The 20052-nt window shown below is 45.7% G+C and overlaps 1 protein-coding gene across 1 annotated transcript in view; it reads right to left on the bottom strand.

Annotated features, from left to right (window-relative positions):
- Positions 1–18867: 18867 nt before the first annotated feature.
- The window catches only part of SNX19 (sorting nexin 19), a 57694-nt gene continuing 56509 nt past the window's right edge, over positions 18868–20052 (bottom strand). The window contains exon 9 of the mRNA XM_074976817.1: positions 18868–19044. Within this exon, the coding sequence (XP_074832918.1) occupies positions 18999–19044 (46 nt within the window). The 3' untranslated portion in view covers positions 18868–18998. The remainder of the gene's footprint in view (positions 19045–20052) is intronic.

The raw sequence follows: 20052 nt of genomic DNA, 5'->3' as shown, positions 1-20052 counted from the left end.
AATAGGCCCTATGCCCTGTCTTAACAGCACCTATTTCAACATAGCTGTTTTGAAACAGATGCTATTCCTCAAAAGGCGATGTCTACACTCGCCCCAGAACTTCGAAAGGGGCATGATAATGAACCTAATCAAAAGATGCTAATGAGGCCCTGCCATGAATAGGCATAATCGAATAGGAATAAGGGGATTTCAAAGTGTGCAAGGTTCTTTCAAAAAGGACACCATGTAGATGAGCCGCATGTGATCTCGAAGTGCTGCGTCTGCCATTATGCTAATGAGGTACTACATATTCACGACAACACCTTATTAGCATCTTTCGATTAGGTTCATTACCAGGCCCCTTTTGAAGTTCTGGGGCTAGTGTAGACCTCACCAAAATGGCTACGTCTATACTACAGCAATCTTTTGAAACAAGTCCTTACGGAAGATCTCTTCTAAGAAAACTTCTTTTGAAAGAGTGTGTCCACACACAAAAAGCGGATCAAAAGAATGATCTGCTCTTTTGAAACAGAGTATCCACGAGGCCCTTGCTCTTTCAAAAGAACAGGCCAGGGATTGAAAAATCAGGTGCCATGAGGACTGCTCTTTGGAAAAAAGGATCCGTGGAGCGTCTACACACATTGTCTTTGGAAAAAAGCTTTAGAAAGAAGGTGCTCTTTCTGAACCAGGAGTGGAAGAGCACTTTCGAAAGGAGCGCTGTGTTCTTTTGATTTACTTTTGAAAGAATGTGTTTTGTGTGTAGATGGTCTGCTGGTTATTTCAAAAGTGCTCCTTCTTTTGAAAAATACATTGAAAGATCTTGGTGGTGTAGATGTGGCTAATGAGTCTTACCTATTTTAAAATAAGCCAACCGCTATTTCCAAATTGTTTTGAAATAGCGGTTACATTGTGTTGACACTCGAATAGTTAGTTTGAAAAATGGCTGTTTTTCCAAAATATATTTGCTGTGTCGGCCTACCCATAGCGTGACAGAAACACTGTACCTCCTGTACTGAGAAAGTTTGGTGGATAAATAGATCTTAATTCTCCAGGGATGTCAGTTCTGACACTTTTCACCAGAGTTAATTTTACAACAAAATGTAAAAAGAAATAGCAGTTGATGGCAATTAGTTTAGACTTGGAGGGTCTGGAAAAATATCATCCAGATAATGTTAAATGTTAGCTTTCTTTTGTACTTCTGATAACATTGCCCATTTTAGAGTGCTTCACTACCGATCTATTTGTAAAGACTCTGAACCACTGCGCCAGGAACACACGCTCTGTGCGTCAGTGTCGGAGAAAGGAATGAAAGCCCCCCAAAATATCCTTGGTCACTTGCCTTAGCCATCTCTTTTGTTGGAGTCTGATGGAATGCTAGTGCCAGGACCAGCAAAGAAGAGTTAAAAAAAAAATCAAGGTTATTCCACTATTCTCTTTTGAGATTCATGAGCGAATCTGACTGAGCAGGGATAGAATTTCTAAGCATTGTGCTAGGACGTGGCAGGCTTCATTATACTGTTTTTCCTGGATCCCTGGGCAGCAAGGGTGGCACATCTCACGTCATGTACCGGGCATTTTAGGCAGCACCCATGTTCAGTTCTTTAGCCTTCTGCTTTTTCCATCTACAGTGTGGGAAGCATAAGGAGGAAAAGACTAATTAAAAGGAAGTAGATTAGTGCTGAATCAGTCTGAACCATTCATCCAGCTCTCTGCCAGACCCTGCGATCTTTGGATAAGATGGAACCTGCCTCTGGCCAAATCCATGGCTTCTGCTTTGCAAAACAGTAAACCCTAAGAAAGGCTTTGCAAAGTCCAACCCTGCTTGGTTCAGCTCCAGCATAGATCCCACTGTGCACTGGCAGAGGACAACTATCCCTTGGTCTCCCTTGTCCCTGTGAAGTGGCCATTTGGTGAGGCCTGGACTTGGAGAGAGAAATGTTCACGCCCTTTCCGCTTCTGCCCATTTCAGCCATTGGGATTTGACGCTGAAGGCTCAAGTCTCCTCTTTCCCAGCTGTAAATCAGGAGGAATGCCACTTAGGTCACCCCTTACCTCGGTGTAGAAATGACATAAGTGAGAAGCGAATAAGGCCCTTGGTTTGGAGTGGAATACAAGCCCCAGGGGAGGGCCAAGGCCTGTCTGTGTGTATCATGTCAGGAGCAGGCCCTGGAGACATTGTAAAAGCTGATGACAACGGTGTGGGATTGCGTGGGAAGCAGTGGAGGGCAGCGGAGCTCGGCAGGGTAAGAAGTTAATTTATTCTCAGTGTATCACCTTACAGCTGTCCCACTATGGCTGTTAGTGTGGGGCTCTCCCATTCTCACAGCCCCTCCATCTGCCATGGGCTGCCTAAGGCAGAGCTGGGCCTGCAGCTGATTTCAATTTAAACCATCATTGGGGGGTAGGGTTATTGTTCCCCTTGCTTGTGCATGCTTTCTCTCTTCCAGCTTTCTTGCTGGCAGTGGATAGTGCAAGGCCTGTTTCCACGGTAACCCGCATTGACTCGCCCCCCCCCCCCGCTTGCCCAACCCCAAAGGCATACTGAAAGAACTCAGTAGAAACAAACTGAGGTGCTTAGGAGTGAGTGGGGTGTCCTGTCACGATTGGCTCGGATGAGCCCCCAGCAGTTTGCTCTGTGCTTTCCAGCAGTACGTCTGTTCCCTGCTAGGGGCTGCAAAGATTTTCACTTTTGCATTCATGATGGGGGATAATTTTGGAGGAGAATAAAGGAAGTGTCTGTGGAGACTCCAGGGAGTGGGTGCCCAACCCCCATTGAACTGCACACCCGGAGGCCCATTCTCCACTGCTGAAGTGCAGGTCCAGGCCCAACAGACCCATCCACTGCTTTCTCTCAGTCTTCTCAGCCACTGCTTCTTGACCAGTCTTTCTTCTCTTGCCTTTGAGAGGCAGCTCAGCTCAGTCCCATGCTGGAAGACACAAGAGCACTCCTAAGGCTACCTTTGCTAAGTGGCCCATAAAATCATAGACCTGGAAGGAACCTTGAGAAATCATCGAGTCCAGTTCCCTGTACCCATGGCACGACCGAGCACCATCTAGATCATCCCTGACAAGTGTCAGGAACCTGCTCTTTAAATATCTCCAGTAGAGATTCCACAATCTCCTTCGGCAATTTATTCCAGTCCTTAACCACCCTGACAATCCAAGAAGTTCTTGCCTCATGTCTCTCCTAAGCACAAGGTTTAGTCATGATTGGGCAATATTAAACTTTACCAGGAACCCTCACAGTTTGTCTCACCATCTGTGTGTTCTTTCTTTGCAACACAGCATCTTGTGTAACAATATTTATGTCAGCTGGTGCTAGTGAGTCACAGAAAAGAAAGAAAATAAAAGCTAATTGTTATTAAAACAACCCATCAGTACACAACAGAGCTGTCCGGGCCATGGGATGAGGTGGGACAGCCACCCCAAGCCTTGTGTTTTGGCTACCCCAGCTGTCCTAGGGATGGGAGGGTGGAGAATTTCTTGGTGCAGCAGAAGCATGGGTTCATCCCCCCGGCTGACCCCTTCCCCCCACTCTCTGTGTGGCACGAGTGGCAGCTTGCACGCTTCACTCTGCTGCACTGTGCCCTCCCTGCCCACTGAGCCGCACTTCTCTGCAGCAGCACTTCTCTGCTCCCCACCGCCTGTGGAGAAGCAGGGCTCAGTGGGCCAGGAAGGCATGGCGGATTAGAGCAGGCTGCCACTCCTGCCAAGTGCTGAGTGCTGGGGGCTGGAGGGGAGGTGTTCCCTTGCTGCTGCTGCTTGCTGCACTCTGCCCCAGGTCATTTCCAGCCCTGTTCGGTCAGGGAGGGAGTCAATGGGGCAAGGTGGGGGTGGAGTGGGGGAGGTGTCGGGCCTTGCAGCTGCGGGGGGGGGGAGCGTTGCCTGGGGCTACACTCTCCCCTTGGGATGGCCCTGAGTACAGAACAGGGGCCTCGTGTGATTGGGCCATCCAGTCCAGTATCTTCTTGGCAGTGGACAGATGCTTCAGCACAGGGTGGAAGCACATTAAGTGGGTGATTCTGGAAGGGCTGGTTGGTAGTGGAAGACTCTTCTTCACCCTTATCGGTTCTGTGACTGTCTCTTCTCCCGAAGACATGCATCTCTTCTAAAATAGGGTATAATTTTATCTAATGAACTGTGAATGTTCCATATGAATATCCAGCCCTTTATTTTTTGTGTCTTACTAAACTCTTGGCCTCAGTGATACGTTATGGTAGGAAAGTCTACAGTGTAATTATATAATAGGTGGAAGGATAATTTATGGGTGGAAAGAAGGAGTTAAACTCATAACTCACTCAGAGCTATGTGAGATTCTGAGAAAAAAATGGTAGGAGAGGCAAAGCTGTTTATTATGATCTGACTAAATCTTTCTTCCATCATTTCTGAAGTCCCCAGTCCCATACAACTCTTGCTTTTTGGGAAGAGAGGGAGAGAGGAGACGCAAAGCAAGATGGTTGAGCCCTTTAGGCGCTAGCTTATGGCTTAGGACACCCTGATTCAAATTCTTGCTCTGACACAGACTTCTTGGGTGACATTGGGCAAGTCTCTTAGGCCTAGATATACAAATGGATTTAGGCTCATTTTGAAATCATTGGGAGTCCAAAGAACTTTGAGGATCTAGGCCTTAGTCTGTGTGTGTCTCATAAAAGTACTTCTCGTAACAGTTCTGCGAGCAAAGAAATGATTTAAAGGCAGTGCTCGGATACCACAGTAATTGGGGCTCTGAAAGTAACAGATTGCTTGCTTTGGCTCCTTGCAGGCTGTCTCCTGGTACATAAAGTGGCCTTGTGGTGTGAGCAGAATAATAATAACGTAGAGTGACCTGAACAACATTTTATTAACCAAAGCTTCCTCCTTGGTAATTATATTTTCCTGTTCGTTCATTCCTTTGTCCTTTATCTCTACAGTCTGTATGTGAGACACAGGGCAGGTGTCCAAGCTGGTGTAGTACAGGGTACCCCATGAGACCCTGATTGCAGTACAATGTCAGGCACACAGAAATGGGTGCTGCTGCAGGCTGAGGGGGAAATGCAGCTGTGGCTGCTCGCGTGAGTCTGAAGAATCTAGTCAAGACGTCCCAGCATCTGTGAGAATGCGCCCAGCTTATCTGTGATTAGAAGGAATGCTGAGGAGCGGAAGAGCTGCGTTTTGTCATGTGGCCATCCTGGATCTCCTCACGAGATGCTGGTGGTGTCCATGGGGTGACAGAGACATGAGGAAGAAAGGAAGAGCCATCTACAGGGTTCTGCGCACAAGGGGCCAGATTAAGTGCTACGCCTTCTGGAGATAAATTCGAGGGCTTGATGCAGTTGGGTCTGGAGCACGCATTTGGGCACAGAGCAGCATGAGCCAGACCAGCTGGCCAGCAGCTTTCAGCCCTTTTTGTGCCTCCTAGATTCAGGACTGCAGTAGGGCTGCCAGAAACTGCTCTCATTTATGGCAGCTTCTTATTTCAGAATCTCCATAGTTCATGACCCAGCTCCACCAAGCCCTTACCACCGGGACCTGAAAGAGGCACAGCATAGGGCTGATTAAGGTGACCCCATTCTGCTGCTGCCCTGGGAGATTTCTGCCCCCACCTCTTGTGACATCCTCTCAGCTCTGGTACACTGCCAGATTGGCATGTAGGGGCCAGGAAGGGGAGATTTTTGCACTTTACATTGTGACTTTTGCTTTTAGTTTCAGGTTGGAATGAACCCTGAAAATTTACAGAAGTGTAGAGTTTTGTTAGGTGTTCTCTCAACTCCAGAGGAATATCCGAGCTCCTACATATTCAATTTGCTGCCTTTGAGCTGGCTGACATGAATTCCTATCCCTCAAATGTCCTGGTACTTCTGAACCCATATTGCATCTTATGACCTGTTCCAATGGTTGAAATCCAAGCAATAACCTTCCCCCAATGCACTTTGTTCCTCTTCTCATCCCTAGAACATTGAGGCTGGGGGAAATAGTAGGCATTAGCAGGTCTCCAGCTGTCTTTTGTTATGCCCTAATACCTTGAGGCTGACCCTTGTATTGGGACAATGAGAGCATCCTGTATTTTTATCTTAAGTCAGAGAGACTGATAAGGGTTTAGAGCTCACTAAAGAAGAATTCTTATTTTGATTTACACTCCTATACACATGGAAACACCAGAAGACACACTGGGAAACATATATGCTGGACAATAGATACACACTGACTGACAAACACTTATAACACACCCCCCCACACCCACAACCATACTCGTGAACGAACACCCTTACGCATGCCCACACAAACAAATCCTTGTCCACACACATTGCGCACACACCCTTGTGTGCAAATTATCCATCTTCCCTTTGTATTTGGCTTGGCTGAACAGCCTGCTCTCTGTGACTCAGCCAGGAGATATCTGGACTAAGATAAACACCAGACAGTTGCTGGGAGCCAGAGATATTTTTCTGATTTACAGCTGTGTGGGGCTATGCAATGGAGACCCTACAACTCCCACCCTCAATCCCCCTAAAACAGGCTTTTCCTTTTCAGATTTATAGTTCCTGGGCAAAGACTGGAGGCAAAAAGAAGAGATTCGTTCTAAAAGCCACAGGTGTGACACATGAGCGGAAGAACCCAGGTGCTCAAATCCCTTTCTGTTGAGGGAAAATATGGTGCCTGGCAGCTTCTTGGACTACTTATTTTACAACCTTAGGGCCAAGAATGTTAAAATGAGATGACTTTATCTCAAGATATTTTCGGCCCATGAAGAAGCAAGAAATATCAAAAATCGTACAAGAAAGCTTGTGCTCGTGGGATTTATGGCTTGATAGGTTGTCATAATTTAGACAAGGCTCTGATAGGCATTTGAAATACAGAGTGCTGGCCAAATGGCTGGCCCTTTTGAAACTCACCTTTAGCAGTATTTCCTTCTACTTTGATTGAAGCCCCCACTGTAGCTTGCTTTCAGTGGTATAGTGGTACAATAGTAGCACCCAGGGAACTTCGGAGATCAGTCCCACACTGTGCTCCACACTATACAGACACATAGCAGGAGGAAACCCTGTCCCAAAAATGCTTACTGTCTGAATAGAGAAGCCAGAGGAAGTAATGTTTATCCCCATGGGAAGCAGAAACCCAGAGACCTTAGAGCTGATCTTTTCAAAGGGACTTAAGCCCGTTAGGGCCAGATTTGTAAAAGTATTTAGGTGTCTCACTGCCGTTGAAACCAATGAGTACTAAGTGCCTAAAAACTTTTTCATACTTGTTCCTTATGAGATCTGGATTTGACACCTGACTCTAACACAGATTTATTTATGGTGGGGTTTTCAAGAAGGCCCTGGGAATTAGGCACCCAACACCCAGGGAAATTTCCTGTGGCCCAGTTCAGAGCCTTAACCTAGAATATTTTTCCTCTCACAAGTTTTCCTTCTGGAAAACTCGAATGAGGGATGCTGGCAGAGCTGTGGACACTAAATCCTTCTTAGACTCCTGCAGTCCTGTCTATAGAGACCACCCCCACCCATAGCTTTGGGTCTAAAGCTGTTTTGCTCAAGGAGGTGGAAAAAATAGGAAGTCATGCGCAGGGCTATAATAAAAAAACAAGACTGAGGATTAGTTAATAATCTGTGGCCAGAGAAAACAAACACATTGACCTCGAAGGGAACTACTTCAAATAAACTTGTGTTGCTGTTGTTGTCGTTAAATTCCACCAGCTGTGAGTCTGGTTTTCACCAGACGCAGTGAGAACTTTAAAGGGACCACAGCATGGAATGAAGTATTTCCAGAGCTTCACCATTTGGGAGCAGGGGGACCAGTCTTTGAAATCCAGATGGGGCTGTGAGTTTTTGTGACTTGGGCCTATCTTTGTGTAAGACTCATTCAGTCATCTATGGCTGGGCATTCTATGGCCTCTATGTGTTATGCAGGTTTCAGAAGGGTATCTGTGTTAGTCTGTTTCAGCAAAAATGAGGAGTCCTGTGCACCTTAAAGACAAACACATTTATTTGGGCATAAAGTTTCATGGGCTGGAGCCCACTTCATCAGATACATGAAGCGGAAACTTCAGTTTGGCAGGGATATATACACATGCAAAGATCAAAGTATCACAGTACTATGCAGAGTTACCAATGCTAACAGGGCCAATACAATCAGGGTGGACGTGGCCCACCCCCAACGGTTAATGCGGAGGTGAGGATACCAAAAAGGTGGAAATTACTTTTTGTAGAGTGATAGCAGCTCCCAGTCTCAGTCTAATAGTGTCAAGTTTGCATGTGAATTCGAGCTCTGCAGTTTCTCACTGCAGTTTGTTTTTGAAGGTTTTTTGCATAAGTATGGCAACTTTCAGGTCTGTTACTGAGTCTCCCGGGTGGTTTAAATGCTCTCCGTTAGTTTTTGAATGTTACAGTTCCTGTGTCTGATTTATGTCTACTTATTTTTTTGTGTAGAGACAGTCTGGTCTGGCCAATGTACATGGCGGAGGGGCACTGCTGGCCCAAGAGGGCATATATCACATTAGTATATGTGCAAGAGAATGAGCTTCTGAAGACGTGGCTGATGTGGTTAGGTCTTATGATGGTGTCACTCGGGACAGATTTGGCAATGGGCTTTGTTGCAGGGAGTCGTTCCTGGGTTAGTGTTTCTGTTGTGTGGTGCGTGTTGGTGATGAATATTAGTTTCAGACCGAGGGTCTGTCTGTAAATGAGGAATGGCATGCTTCCCAAGGTCTGTCAGAGAGAGGGGTTCTTCTCTAGGAGAGGTTGTAGACCCTTGATGATGTGCTGGAGAGGTTTTAGTTGGAGGCTGTAGGTAATGGCTAGTGGTGCTTTGTTGCTTTCTTTGTTTGGGTCTGCCCTGTAGTAGGTAACGTCTACAAATGCTGCCTGGATATATGTAGTTATGCAGGAGATCAAACTCTTCTGTTACAATGATCTCTTCTGGATTTCAGATCTATGAACCTATGAACGCTGGACAGCTGTCAATCATATTTGTGTGTGCAAATACCAGTCAATAAGGTTTGAGGCCACGTGTGTTCTGCAGGGTCTGCTGAGCAGTGTTCTACCACAGCACTACAGCCATCGGGGGCTTTGTGCAGGAGCAGAGCCCACCCCCAATACGCACCAAAGGCTCTGAGCAGGTCACACTTCCATACCTAAATTCAGCCCATCAAGGGCTGAAATCTGATAATGAAATGATTGAGTCTGGGAGCTTCCTCTGACAGCTTAACTGATGGCTGTAATTAGAGACCAGCCCACATGCCGCCAATGAGCCTACAGCGCAACATAGGCCCCATTGTGGTGTGGCAGGAGAAGTCAGGAGCTGGAGTTCACGTAAGGGAAAATGACATGCTTTGGAATGCAAAGGCTCACAATGTGCAGTAGCAAAGGCCTTGGAAAATAGAGGGGCTCTCTACAGTCTATATACTGACTGAGAACCCTTTGCCAGTCTTAGGCTTCTTCATGGCCATTTAGGAGGCACTGTAAGTCACACGTTCCCTTCCAGTCTGAGCTACTGGGGAGGGGAATATGTGCACAACAACTCTACACAAGTGCACAGTCACAAGAGGGGTTGTGCTCTGTGTGTGTATATGTACTGTGTGTGTAGATAGAAGGATATATGAAAGAGACAGAGGTCATCATTTGCATGTATGTGTGTGTGTGTACGCAGAGGGTATATATCCCTATGGAAGATGTGAAGACTTTCCTCATCTTTCCTTCTTTTTGGAGTCTTCTTTCTCTCCCTTTGTTGCATGGGGCTTTCTCTGATCTCTGACATTTTCAGAGGGGGCAGAGGTATTCACCTCTCACTGGAATTCAGTAGGAATTGGGTGTCTAACTCATTTCAGATCCTTTAAAAAAATCCCAGATTTAAATAGTTGCTCTCTTATCTTGTCCAGCTCTCAAACCCCCTCATTTGGCCAGCTATCTTTTCCAATTTGATCTCTTTATTGGTTCCCTGGTTCTAAACACAGCCTGTTTCTCTTATCTTTTCAACCTCTCCTTTCCAAATGGCTGTCTCCAGCTTCTTATTCTTGGATAACACCTGCTCTTCTCTTTTGGTTGCCTTATGTCGCTTATTCAGGGTCTTCACATAGCTCTGTACAGCTTGTGACTGTACAGAACAAAGTGATTGAGAGGCAAAGCAGCTACTGGGCCAAAATCATCTTTAGCATAACTCCACTAAAGACGCTTATTAGCATCGGGACCCATTCTCCTCCACTTACACTGATATGTATCAGGAGTGACTCTGCTGAAGATAAGGGAATCATGCCACTGTAAGCCACTGAAAGGGAGGAGAATGTGACTTGTAGTGCCTTGCACTGGGGGAAGAAGGGAATAGTCCCATTCCAGTCAATGGAGTTACACTGATACAGAACGGGTGAAGTCTGGAGTAGAAGAATCAGACCCTGCATGTTTATTAGCAGCCATAACGTTAATCAAATAACACCGGGGGATACAGACAGAACACTTTTCCAGTGCAGCCATCCAAGCCAAATAAAGGAGTAAATGGGATGTCTATCAAATCCTTTCTTTAAAAATGTGTGTCCTGGTTTGTAAAAACTCCATACTTCTTGGGAAGCAGCCAAACTCCACAAGCAGACACCATTACCAATCAAATAATTGTCCCACCCAGACAAGCATTCTGCCTTTTGTAATGGTTAACACCTGATGCATTAAAGGAAAGTGAATCCCCATATGATGACAAGTTAACTCATGGATGGTGCATCCTCCTGAGGCTGGGCATAGTGTAGTGAATTCTGCTCCTCTAGCAGCTCCTGCCAGTAGTTGAGGAGATCCTGCAGTGGTCCACCTCTTCTCATAACTCAGGTCTCTGGCCAGCTGGTGTTTAAATGCCACCTCCTCTTCAATAACAAGGAAGTTCAGTGAATAACACACTGGAATCTCTACCACTGAGGGGGTAGATATAGTCCCTGCATTCCCTCTCCCACAAAAGTGAACAAAGGTTGGGGGAGGGGGGATCTATCAGTCCTTCATCATGATGACTATGTCAGCAAGGCCAATGAATAACTCCAACACCACCTATTATAAAGAAGACTTCACACCACTGCAGAGGAATTTAAGAATACCATAAAATCCTTTTCTAGAGAACTCCAGGAAGAAAAGCCTGTCCAACCTAACCTCCAGTGTACTCACCTAGGGACCTTCTACATGCTTCCCAGCATTCATACATAAGGGAAGCTAGGCAGATATGACATTTCTGGCTGTGGCATTCTTATTGAAAGATTATCAGGACTCATAGAAACCACTATGATGCCACTCACCACACAAAGATCCAGCTTCCTCCAATACATTATTGGCTTTGTCCAGAAACTTTGCAACATTACCAATGTCCCAAGAACGCCATCCTTACCATCATGGATTTCACCTTCCTATATACTAATGTCTCTTGCCATGACACCATCATTGCCTGCCTCAGATACATACAAGATAAAGCACGAGGTTTGGAAGTTCATCCACAACACATCATCCGATTCATCCATTTCACCCTCACCCAAGAAAATTTCCTATTGAACAACAAACACTTTGTCCAAAGTGTCAGAACAGCCATGGGGACTACGGTGTCTTCCCAATATGCCAGTCTGTTTGCGAGCCACCTCAAGGGTGAAATTTCTGGAAAAATGGGTCATAAAACCAAATGCATCCTTGAGCTATGTTAATGTTATTTCCATTCTCCAGACAGAAGAGCTCAACTCCCTCATGGATTTCCGTCACAACTTCAGCACCCACCGCCTGCCCATCAGATGCTCTCTAGAATACTCTCATCTCAGCATCAAGTTCCTTGACACCACAATTACCTTAAAGAGTGGAACTCTGCAAATGATTATATACAAGAAACCCATGAATTGCCACACTTACCTCCACAGATCTCACAGCCATCCCAGACACACCACACAATAGTTTATCGATGGCCAAGCATTCAGATAGAATGGAATTTGCTCCAAAAGTAAAGTCCAGTATATAGATCTAAACATACTTAAAACTGACTTCACTAAACAAGGGCAGTCCACCAAAGAACTAGGTCATATTATAGAACAGGCCACCCAAATACCCCAGGAGAACCTGCTTCAATATGGAAAAAACAAACAAACAAAAAAATGACCACACCTGCTACCTGTTATGTACCACTCCTCCCAGAAACCCATGCAGGGTTACACCAAATGATTACAATCCATATCTGATGAGGACCACATCTTGAAAGAAATCTCTCCCAGTGCCCCTTTGGTGATCTTTAAACAAACGTCACAGCTTCTTCAAGTTCCTCATCAGGAGCCAGGCCTCCACAGAACAGGTCACACCAAGTCATAGTGGCATCACAGTCTGCCAGAGCAAGAGAGGCAAAACAGACACATTGCCACTGCTACAATGATCAATATCCTCCCCCAACACACCTCTCAAAATTCATGAATCCTACACATGTCTATGTGGTGAAACTTACCCAGTGCACTAAATGTCTCAGTAAGTATGTGGGTGAAACCAGACAATCACTACATTTTCAAAAGAACTCCTACAGACATACCCTATCCCCTCTTCTGCTTCAGAATCTGTTCCAGTGTGCATTTAGCTCAGACATTTTGCTTTCACGTGCCGACCTGAAGAAGAGCTCTTTGTAGCTAGAAAGTTTCCACGGACAAAAGTTAATCCAATTAGAGATGATATCTCACTTGCTTGTATTTCTCAGATCTGGGGACCAACACAGCTGAAAAAACCACTGTAAACAACAAACAGTCCAATCTCTTTACACAAAGTCTTTCTCTGCAACTCTGGGCCTTGTGGCCTCACGCTGTTTTCTCAGGGCTGTCTACTCAGAGGCTCAGACCACCCTCCCCAGTGGCTAACAGGGACCTTCCCACTACTCTGGAATCCAGTCCAGGGATCCTACAGCCATCAGCCAAAGCAGATCCACCAGACTTCCTGCTGCTGCTCCCCAAACCCCTTTCTACCATAACCTGTCAGCAGGCTTCTCCCATGGGCTCCGTCGATTTGCCTTTTTTCAGGGCAGGGGCTCATGGGGCTCAAACCAACATGTAAACTATAGCCAACTTCCCCCTCTTTGGGCTTGACCTTTCATGCTGCTTAAGTTTCCATTACCCTGGTCCTCACTTAAACACCTTCCCAGTTTCTCATCCTGCAAGCCAAGCTCCTGCCTTTTTAACTGGACTTGGCATTGCAGCTTGCTCCACCTCACTGACTGCTTTGTGTCCGTCCTGGGCATCTGCCAGACTCCATCACTCAGAGCAGGCCTGCACTAAAGCGGAAGGTCGAATTAAGGTACACAACTCCAGCTATGTTAATTGTGTAGCTGGTGTCAAAGCAGCTTAATTCAGGCTTCCAGGCCATCTCCACTGCAGGAAGTCGACAGGATCAAACACTCCCTCAGACTTCTCTTACTCCTAATGAGGGCAGGAGTATCGGTGCTAATGCAGACACTCGGTGAGTTCAATTTACCATGTCCCTACCTGGGTCATTACAGGATGCTTGGGCCAACTATCCATCTCTCATGCCAAAGTTTCTCTCTGAGGTCCCCTTCTGCTCCAGACATCTTGCCTTTTATGACAACTGTTTATCTCCTTTCCCTGCTGGGACTCCTCTTTAATTGCGGCTGGCCCACCCTCCAAGGCAGCCACCTGTGTTATTTGGCCTTGGAGGCCCTTATTAATCTTTTTTAAAAGATAGGATGGATCTCTACCCCACCACACCATAGTGTAACTGGCCAGCTGCACTCTGCTGTATAGGAAGGAGGTGGATTTTTTCATTATTTGCTGCCATGATCCCCCGATCCCCTGAAGCATGATGGCTATGGGCATCCAAATTATCCGAGAGGCACAGGGATCTAGAATTACTCATTTAATTCCATGTGACTGGAATATGAAGAAAAAAAAATGGGACTTTTCTTCCACCTTTCTTGTAAAAGTATGCTGACACCAACCCTGGGTAATAGACATGTATGTAAATAGCCACCGGCCTAATCCACTTTGTCAACGAAAGAAATTCATCCAGGATATTTGCAAGTCAGCAACCAAACCTGTAGTTTGAGCATGAGGAAGTAGTGTCAAAAAGGAGGCAGGTTCCCATAAAAGCTTCCTCCTTTTTCAGACAGACCTGGGGTCCCCAGCCAAACACCCGTGGCAGCTATAACATCTGGGAGCACAAGTCTCAGTGAGGGACTCACTAAGCTCTGCTGGTGCGCCAGCAAACCAGGAAAATGTCCAGAATAAAGGGGGCCATCAAGCCAAAAGGAAAAACCTCCCCAAGGGTAGAGGCACATATTTAACTGGTGAAATCTAATAGCATGTGGAACTCCCTCCATTCTGCAGCATCCCACCAAACCACACTGTCGATGGTGCTTTTCTGAAGTGATGTGCAGCGAACAAACTGGTAAAGTATAATAGGGCCACAGCGGAAAGGGGCAGATGTTGATAAGCGCTTGGCACCTTCCTGGCCAACACAGGCAGTGAAGACAGCTGTCATGTCTCCCGTCAACATTTTGACACATCCCTTTGTGATCAGTTCCTAGGTAAAATGCTTTCAGTCACAGAGATCATAGTCCTGCAGCAACAAGACACAAGATTACCAAGCCCCAAGGCAGAAACTATCTTAGCAACAATGTTCTGGGGTACATAACCAGGGTCACACACAAAGGGAACAGCTCATCATGACGCGACATGAAGAAGAACCACATCAACGTCACAACTTATGAGTTGAGGGAGTGCCCATTAACCTGCATCGGCGGCACTGCTTCTGTTCGCCTTGGTGTTCCAGGACTACACTAACCCTGCGGCACATAATGCACCAGAAGACATGATGTGTCCAGTTTGCATCCTAATTTCCACTGCAAAGCTGGTTTGCCTTAGATGTTAGATGGTGAGATGAGCAGCCACAAATCACTGTGGAGTTGTGTTTAATCTACCCCTTCTTTAGAGATGCAAAGCTGCTGTGGCTGTACAAACAGGCACCAGATTGGGTCTTAAGGGGTACTGGGGCAGCTCAGTGTAGTACTGAGGTAAATCCAGGCTGTAAAGCCAACATCTAGTTCCAGGAGGTGTTACGCTTTGAATTCAAAGATCAAAACTCCCTCTTTATGGTGGTACAGACCTATTGACCCTACCTATGGAAGTGAAACTGTGCACAGGACAAGGCCAGAAACAGTTCTGAAGCCGGGAGATCAGGGAGAACCGTTCCTAATTAGGATGATTATTTTACAGCTCAGCGGCTCCACCAGCTGGATTGTATTTGCACCTGACTCCCTGATCACTTATCCTGACTCAAACCACATCTCTTTTTCCCAGCTCTTGACAGTTACCTTGAGCGGTGTTAGGCTTCAGATCTCATGGACCTGTTATTCTCTGACTCCTCCACCTCCTGGCTAAGCTCTGCTGTATCTAAAGATGTCGCTGATTCCTGTAGCCTGTAACATATGCAGCCTGCACCCTCTGCCTGTGATGATTGCAATGACACTTGGACTGCACTGGGCAATGAGAAGCCTCAAGGAGACCATACAGAGAAAGAACAGATGAGAAATTCCATAGATCAAAGCTTCAGGGCTTATATTCTAGATGGGACTGAGGCTGGGTGCACTCAATCTTTCTTTGGCATCTACTGAAGTCTCTGTACAAGTGACATCTTGAGCCAGAAAGGTAACTAATATCACATCTCAGAAGTCTGTAGCTTCACAAAAAACAAGCAATCCTGTAGCACCTTAAAGACCAAAAAAGTTATTCATTAGATAATGAGCTTTCATGAGTAGGACCTACTTCTTCAGATTCTCAGACTGGAGTAAATAAAAAGTATGTGGGGTTTATATAGTAGGGGCATATGGGGCACGGTTGAAGGAATGAGGGAGAAAAGTGGGGGTCACGTTTCATTAATAGGACCCGTGGAAGAAGTAAATTAAGTGGGATGGGTGCCATTCCTGTGAATATCAAAGGTGGGGAAATTGTCTTTGTAATACATAAGATAATTGAAATCTCTGTTAAGCCCAAGGTTAAATGTGTCAATTACAAATGAATTCCAGTTCTGAGCTCTCCTTCTGTAACCTCGTGGTAAAATATCCCACGGTTTTAAATAGCTGCTGAGTATAACCCAGATTAATTTTTATTTTTCACGAGGGATTTGGGGTTTCTTCCCATGTTTTTGGTGCTCCAGAGAGACATTGGGGTGCAGGTCAGATCAGCACACCAGCTGAACCTGTCACTTTGAATTGCTCATCATTAGGCTAGTCCATTCTGGGTCCTGCCCTTTGCAATGGCTAAGACAACAGCACCATCTAGTGCTCTCACTGGTGGCCTGTTGAAGCCATAAAAAAAAGACCAAAGGCTCCCTCTCATGGATAAGCAGAGCAGGAGACCAGACACAAGGAAAGGGATTTTCAGGAAAGTGATATCCCCCGCTGCAAAGCGAGATGTGAGATTCTGTAGCACAGTCATGTAGCCAAAGAGCCCGGCATTACTGAAGCTTACAACAGGGTCTAGTCCGGCTCCAGAATGGACTGTGGGTTGCTCATTTTAGGAAGTGCAACATCACTGGCACTTTGTCTCCACAGCTAATGAGGCAAATATCTCTGTCCCCTAGACTGCAAGTGTTGGATAAAAACATCAGCCTTCATTGCAAGAGTTTAAAACTGTTTTAGCCCTATATGTGCAGGTAACGTCTAAATGCTTTTATGGCAACGTGGCACACCATTTTCAAAACACTCCCCTGATATGCTCCTCTTTTTCGTGAGTGATCCTTTGCCAAGCTACTGGGCCACCTGTGTGAATGGTAAATTCAGTTCAGGAACATATTCAGTGCAAACTTGTGACAGCTGGCGTGTGGGGTTCCGGACCTGGGACCCAATTAATTCTGGAGCTGCACCACAGTCTGGATTTGCAGAGCAGAAGGATTATCAAGCAATTAGTGCACTAGCGTAGACTTACAGAACTGGGTTCATGCCCTTTCTCTGGCATATATTTCCTGTGTGACCTTGAGCAAGTTGTTTACTCTCTCCATGCCTCACTTTCCCATTGGCAAAATGGGGATAATAGGACTGTAAACCCAACATCTCATTACATCACTGAGGTGTTGTGAGGATAAATACATTAAAGTCTGTGAGGTGCTCAGATACTATGTTAATGGGGTTATGTATGTAGCTTAAATAGAGGGCATCCTTTCTGCACCAATCCCATGTGGCCACTAAGCTCTGTGAATGCATCTTACCCCCAGTCTACAACAGATTCTGCAACTCCAGTTCCATTCCTATCCCGCTCTCAGATCTGCTAGTGCCATTCATCCTCTTGTGAACAAGTCTATACTGACTGGGACTGCCAAACTCAGTTCACAAGTGACTGATACCGCTTCACACATTGTTGCTATAACATGCTGTTGTCAGTGACCCTTCCCACTCCCAAGCCTAGCCAGGTTTCTGTATTTCCATACTTACTGAGTATGTTGTTAAACAGGAACGTTTTTCATATGGACAAGTCTGCCAGGTCTAAGACTCTCCCTGGCCAACTCTCTTAGGAATGTTCCCTCTAATTTTTTGAATCCATGAGTGGAATAAATTTTGTTATGTACATATGCAGATGTGCACCACCAGTAGAAAGACATGCTGCCCACTATGGGTGACTGTAGGTGCTTTACTTAGCAGCTGGGCAGCACCTGAATCTCTGCTGTGCAGCTACCCAAGTGCTCAGCTTACAGGGAACACAACTTAGCACTGCATCACCTTCCAGTGCGTATGTCACAGCCAGAAGTCACGTCATGTGCTAAGCAGGACTGAATGTAAGCTTTTATCTTCTCTCTTTACCAAGTGCAATGAGTGCGAGAGAGCTATTACAAAGATCAAGACATTTTCTACATTACCTTCAATCCTTGCCATCCAATAAAGGCAGTAAGAGAAGACCTACTCCCTCATTTTAGGTATAGCCTGGAAATTTTTCCACAAGGGAGCTGAGCAGGGCTCTATCATGTTGCATTCTTGGACCACGGTAGGCAAGTACTATTTTCAGCACTGCTTATTCCTAGCCACCCAGCACTCTTTCCAGTTCTCAACCACTGAGTTGCAAATTCTTTTTCAGGATTCCTTCTATAGGTCAATATCAACATTCTCAGGCTACTGCGGGACTGATATAGGTATCTTACTGAGTGTTCTAGCAAGGACCTCACCACACTTGGCTTGTGCAAGTTAGCACTGCTAGTTAAATCTGCCCTTTCACTTACCTCACCCCCCAAGTTGAGCTTTCCAGGGAATATCACCTCTGATGTCTTGCCAGCCTTGTTGTCACTGTCTGTGAGATAACGTCTCTTCATTCTGGGTCTGTGACATAATAACGTCCTACCTCATTTTGCCGGTGCCCACATTCCAACTTCAGGACAGAAATTAACCAGAGAGAAATGTGAGAGGTTAGTGACATTCTTGGGCTCAGAAATCATAGAGCCTTTCGTGGAAAGGAACGAGATCAGGAAGAGACACCCTTGATGTTTATTTTAAAGTCCCTGATGTGTGGTGAACTTTAATATACCCTTGTATGTTGTTGCATTTTAGCTTCAGGTGAACCTCGTTGATGGGGCACGAGTAAGTTATTTTTGTTGGTGGAATGTACTAGGTCATGTACAGCCCATAAAAGGATCACAGAGATTCATGTCTATATATAATCTGCATACAATTTTCCACAACACAGGAGAGTACCTGATGTTGAGCCTTTTAATCTTCCAGACACAGGTAGTGGTGGAAAGAGACCAAAAGTTTGTGAAAGGACATTGTAAGAGTCAGTGTTCTTGGAGAGAACATCTGTGGCAGCATCACAGATGCACAGGAATCAGAGACAGAGATTTTTCCCTGAAATGGGCAGACATGTATTTGTGACTGAAGCTCTTTACAAGAGACATACTCATGATAAGAAGGTTTATTAGAGCTCATTGGCAAGAGAAACAAAATGTTGCTAGAGTGATCTGGGGCATGAGGAAGATTTGGTTGAAGATCAGACTTACTGGTTAAGCAGAAGGACCATCTCAAGTGAACATTATCTCTTGGCACAGAGATGAGCTGGGGAGTTTGGGATGCTTTTACTTTCCAGTCAGACAATGGGAAGCATCGTTTTTGCTTGCGGCACTGGAAATGAACATGAGAGAGAGATGGGAAATCACTCTCTTGTTCATATCATTCAGCTGTCCCCAGATCCCCTTTTCTAAATGAGAAATGTTCAAGGCCACAGCAAAAGAGCCTAACAAGTGTGTGTTGGTTCAGACACAGCATATGGCATTTCCATTTCTTCTTGGTGTCCTTTTGTGTGTGTGCACTCGTGTGTTCATGGAAGGAGGCCTCTACCAACTTTTATTGGCCCCATAAGGCCCCATAAGGCAAAAATGCAGACAACTTTTATTGGCCCCATAAGGCCCCATAAGGCAAAAATGCAGACAAGTTCTCTAAAGCTTTGGAAGATCTCTAAAGTGTCAGAAGTGTCAAGATCAGGTCCCTATTGCATTGGGTTCAGGATGAGGTTCCCATTGCAATAAGAACTACACATGCAGATGGTCACACCATCTAATTTGAGACACAAATACAATCGGGGCCACACACAAGCAATCTCTGCCCCACTCTACAAAAACCAAAACAACTAACCAACCAACCAAAAATCTTCACTATTCATCTGCTCTCAGTGTTCTCCAGATGGGAGGCAAAACACGCAAAAAAGAACCACCAAAAAACAAAACAAAAGGGTCTGGAATGCAAGGCCTAGGCTCATGCTCCAGCCCCATAGTGGGGTACCAAGGCTCACAGCTTCCAGCCCATGGGGTAGAGACTTGCTGTGAACCAGATCAAAATTAGCCAGTGGCTGGATCTGGCCTGCAGGCCCTATGTTCTCCACACCTTTCGTAAGATGTGCAGCCCAGTCCAGCATTGGTTGACTGATTTATTTATTTCTGCCAAGTGTTATGGCAAAGGATTAATAGAAGCAAAACATGTGACAGACAGCCTGAGGCAGAATTGTTTCACAACCTCACACAGCACTGCAGGGTCACCTGGGGCGTAATGCTGGTAGTAAATAAATAGCATGCCCTGCAGATTAAGACAAGAAGTGACGTAGTGTTATTTGTCTCATGGGAAAGGAAAAGGAAA

Source organism: Carettochelys insculpta, chromosome 25 (assembly GCF_033958435.1).
Source record: "Carettochelys insculpta isolate YL-2023 chromosome 25, ASM3395843v1, whole genome shotgun sequence".
Taxonomy (NCBI): Eukaryota; Metazoa; Chordata; order Testudines; family Carettochelyidae; genus Carettochelys; species Carettochelys insculpta.
This window is presented reverse-complemented; position numbering and strand designations above follow the sequence as displayed.